Source organism: Chelon labrosus (genome assembly GCF_963514085.1).
Source record: "Chelon labrosus genome assembly, chromosome: 12".
NCBI lineage: Eukaryota > Metazoa > Chordata > Actinopteri > Mugiliformes > Mugilidae > Chelon > Chelon labrosus.
Window position 1 is genome coordinate 4,453,315 of NC_140345.1, and position 3,878 is coordinate 4,457,192.

At 37.7% G+C, this 3,878-nt stretch overlaps 1 protein-coding gene across 1 annotated transcript; it reads left to right on the plus strand.

Moving 5' to 3' along the window:
• Positions 1–1,007: 1,007 nt before the first annotated feature.
• LOC311497123 (uncharacterized protein) lies at positions 1,008–3,350 on the plus strand (the record flags this gene model as incomplete). The annotated part of the gene is made up of 5 exons (XM_084557273.1): positions 1,008–1,168; positions 1,468–1,803; positions 1,937–2,248; positions 2,535–2,873; positions 3,007–3,350. Exons 1-5 carry the CDS (start codon positions 1,123–1,125, stop codon positions 3,348–3,350), a joined length of 1,377 nt encoding a protein of 458 aa, XP_084413399.1. The 5' UTR covers positions 1,008–1,122.
• Positions 3,351–3,878: the final 528 nt, after the last annotated feature.

Here is a 3,878-nt window from a genome sequence, read left to right on the forward strand (position 1 = left end):
ATCAAAGACTAAAACTAGTGACAGCTGCACTGATCAGTTCAACAAAACCTTTATTTGATGGTATATCTCCAAGTGTCCAGTTATCAGATTATCAGTCTGGATTCTAAAATAATGGAAACATCCCAGAGCTACTATCAGTCTATTTAACGTCTGCAACAAAGTCAAAGATTCTTCCTTCAACATCATTTCTGAGAGAACTGAATGTCTACAGCAGCTTCAAGGTGAGAAAAAAGGGTGGTCCTGGTGAAATACATTTCTGATAACAGGTCCATAATATCTCATTCTCTCTCTCTCATTGGTTTCTCTGTCAGTTCCTCATTTTTAGTCAGTTGTTAAACACTTCTTCAAAGTGTAACCTCCCTTCTGAGGAAGCTGGCTTTTCTACAGACCTCATGAAAATGGAAGTTATTCTATCTTTAATGTAGAATAACTGGATATCAAAGATTAATATAAGGTTAATGTAATGTTCAATGATCATTTGATTTAGTGGGATTAGTCGTCATATTTACAAGCTTGAAGTCAAAGAAAAAGGTCAAACAGTTCCATTGAAGAGGTGAGATCTTTTCTTTTCTAAATGTGACACTGTTAACAGTACTCTGTGTTTTGGAGACTGTTGCTGCTGAGTCTATTAGGAACATGAAACACGTGGAATGTGGAACAAGGAATTATATCAAATGTTTGTCATGACTGCTTCCAGCATAGAACTTCTGTTTTTATTCTCTACTGTCTTTTCATCTTCTGGACATTGCTAAATAATAGTGGGGAGTCTCTTTCAGTTAATAGCATTGTGGAGAGCTCAATTGAATTCATTCAAATTGTGTTGACTAAAAATCATAATAATAAACCACTGTTTCCACCAATGAGTGAAACACATGTGATGTATTTGATCTGATACCTGAAAGAAATTCAGTTCTGTTTTAAAAACAAAATTCAATTCTTTCTCACTTTTTGTCTTAAAGAAATAAACTGTTTGTTTTGTTAATATGTTTACATAACAATAACCAAATATATAGAGAAGAATTCCTTAAATGTCTTAACAGCTTAATAGAAGAAATGAACCAAACGTGTTTCATGTGTAAACTCCAGACTCCTTTAAACTAGACTTTCTCCTGACAAACAAAGATGGCTGGAGCTCTGACTTTCCTTCTCATTGGCTGTTTGCTGCAGGGTGAGTTCAAGTCCATTAACACCTGCTTTGGAAGATTATTTCAAATGACCACAATACTCTTTTGCTAAGTTCAAGCATTCATGCTCATTGTCTCAATGTCTGAGAAAACATCCTTCAAAGTGAGATTTGCTGTAAACTACAAAATAAATCAATGATTTATTAAGTGAAGATCTAAAATAACTGAAACCATGGTAACAGTAATGACTTTGTAGAGAGTGAGTATCAGTCATTACCACTAGACTGCTGCTGAGAACTACTGTTTCCTTTTCTTCTTTCTAAACTGTGTGTTTGTGTTTCAGGTGTCCAGTGTGGACAGTGGAGAGTCAATATGCTGCAGACTATAGAGTTTCTGAGAGGATCCTGTGTGACCATCCCCTGCTCCTTTGATATAGAGAGCTCATATAACAACTATTTAGATCAGACATGTAAAGCAATGTGGAAGAGAAGTAATGATGAAGTTATGTTTGATAGTAAAACTAGAACAAATGGAGAATTGATGGGAGTACTGACAGACAGAGACTGCACCACAACTCTGAATAACATGGTTTCTGATGACACATATCACTTCAGACTGGAATGTGAGAATAACTTGAAAAGAGACTTCAATAATGACGTAATCAAGATTATGGCCAAAGGTAAATTTTGATATCTATTGTTATGTTTTGTCTTTTAAAGTTCCCATCATTTAGTTTCATTCAGCTGTAGATTTACTACAAATGAATAATCAATGATTATTTATTGACTGGTCCAACTGTTCCTTCCTACCAGCTGATCCTCCCTCACCCACTCTGACTCCGTCCACACTGGAGGTGGAGGAGGGAACCTCAGTGAGTCTGACGTGCTCTGCTCCAGCTCCCTGTCTGTCTCATCCTCCAACTCTGACATGGAGCCCCAGACTGGGAGACAGTCAGGAGACACTGCAGGAGAATCAGGACAAAACTAAAGTCCAGACCTCTGTTCTGACCTTCACTGCTTCTCGCCTCCATCATGGACGGAAAATCTCCTGCACTGCTGTCTACAGGAAACAAGATGGCAGCCCTGATGCATCTGTTACCACAAGTTTAACAGCTGATGTTTCCTGTGAGTTACTTTGTCTTCTACTAAAACTCTAAAATAATAAGATTATAACTGAAATGATCTACTGACTGAATTTCTTCTAATATCTTTGAAGTTGGATTTTTTTTTTTTTTTTTTTTTTACAATTTACATTTAACAATTAAAATAACTGACAGATTATTAAATAATAATTCTAAATCTGGTAACAGTAATGACTTTGAAGAGAGTGAGTATCAGTCATTACCACTAGACTGCTGCTGAGAACTACTGTTTCCTTTTCTTCTTTCTAAACTGTGTATTTGTGTTTCAGGTGTCCAGTGTGGACAGTGGAGAGTCAATATGCCACCGACCATCGAGGTTCTGAGAGGATCCTGTGTGACCATCCCCTGCTACTTTGATATAGAGAGGAAATATAACAACTATTTAGATCAGACATGTAAAGCAATGTGGAAAAAGATTAGTAATTATGAGGTTATATTTGATAGTAAAACTAGCACAAATGGAGAATTGATGGGAGTACTGACAGACAGAGACTGCACCACAACCCTGAATAACATGGTTTCTGATGACACATATTTCTTCAGAGTAGAATGTGAGAATCCCTTAAGATACAACTTGAATAATGACGTAATCAAGATTGTGGCCAAAGGTAAATTTTGATATCTATTGTTATGTTTTGTCTTTTAAAGTTCCCATCATTTAGTTTCATTCAGCTGTAGATTTACTACAAATTAATAATCAATGATTATTTATTGACTGGTCCAACTGTTCCTTCCTACCAGCTGATCCTCCCTCACCCACTCTGACTCCGTCCACACTGGAGGTGGAGGAGGGAACCTCAGTGAGTCTGACGTGCTCTGCTCCAGCTCCCTGTCTGTCTCATCCTCCAACTCTGACATGGAGCCCCAGACTGGGTGACAGTCAGGAGACACTGCAGGAGAATCAGGACAAAACTAAAGTCCAGACCTCTGTTCTGACCTTCACTGCTTCTCACCTCCATCATGGACGGAAAATCTCCTGCACTGCTGTCTACAGGAAACAAGATGGCAGGCCTGATGCATCTGTTACCACAAGTTTAACAGCTGATGTTTCCTGTGAGTTACTTTGTCTTCTGCTAAAACTCTAAAATAATGAGATTATGATTGAAATGATCTACTGACTGAATTTCTTTTAATATCTTTGAAGTTGGATTTTTTATTTTTTTTTAACAGTTTACATTTAACAATTAATCAAGAAAATAATTGACGTTTTTTAAATAATTTATAAATCTGGTTACAGTTATGATTATGTAAAGAGTGAGTATCACTCTGTAGCACCCCCGCACTCTATGAATGAAGGGGCGTTTTGGGTTCGGTGATTCAAGGTGTATTATGGGTGAACCCAGGGGTCGCGTTAACCGGATATTTTCCGTCATTGACCGTTTTTTTTTAACGATGACGGAAAAATCTGAAGGCCGTCCGTCATTTTGACAGATTGCAATTCATACTCCTCACCACTTGGCGGCGAGTGAGCATATCAATTGGCTCTTGTCTCTCTTGATGCATGACCTCGTTGGCTTCACTTGGAAAAATGTCACGGCAGTTGAGCGTCGTAAGTTTCTTCAAAAAGCCAAATAATGATAAAAGAGGTGAAAAAAGAGGGACTGATGCCATAG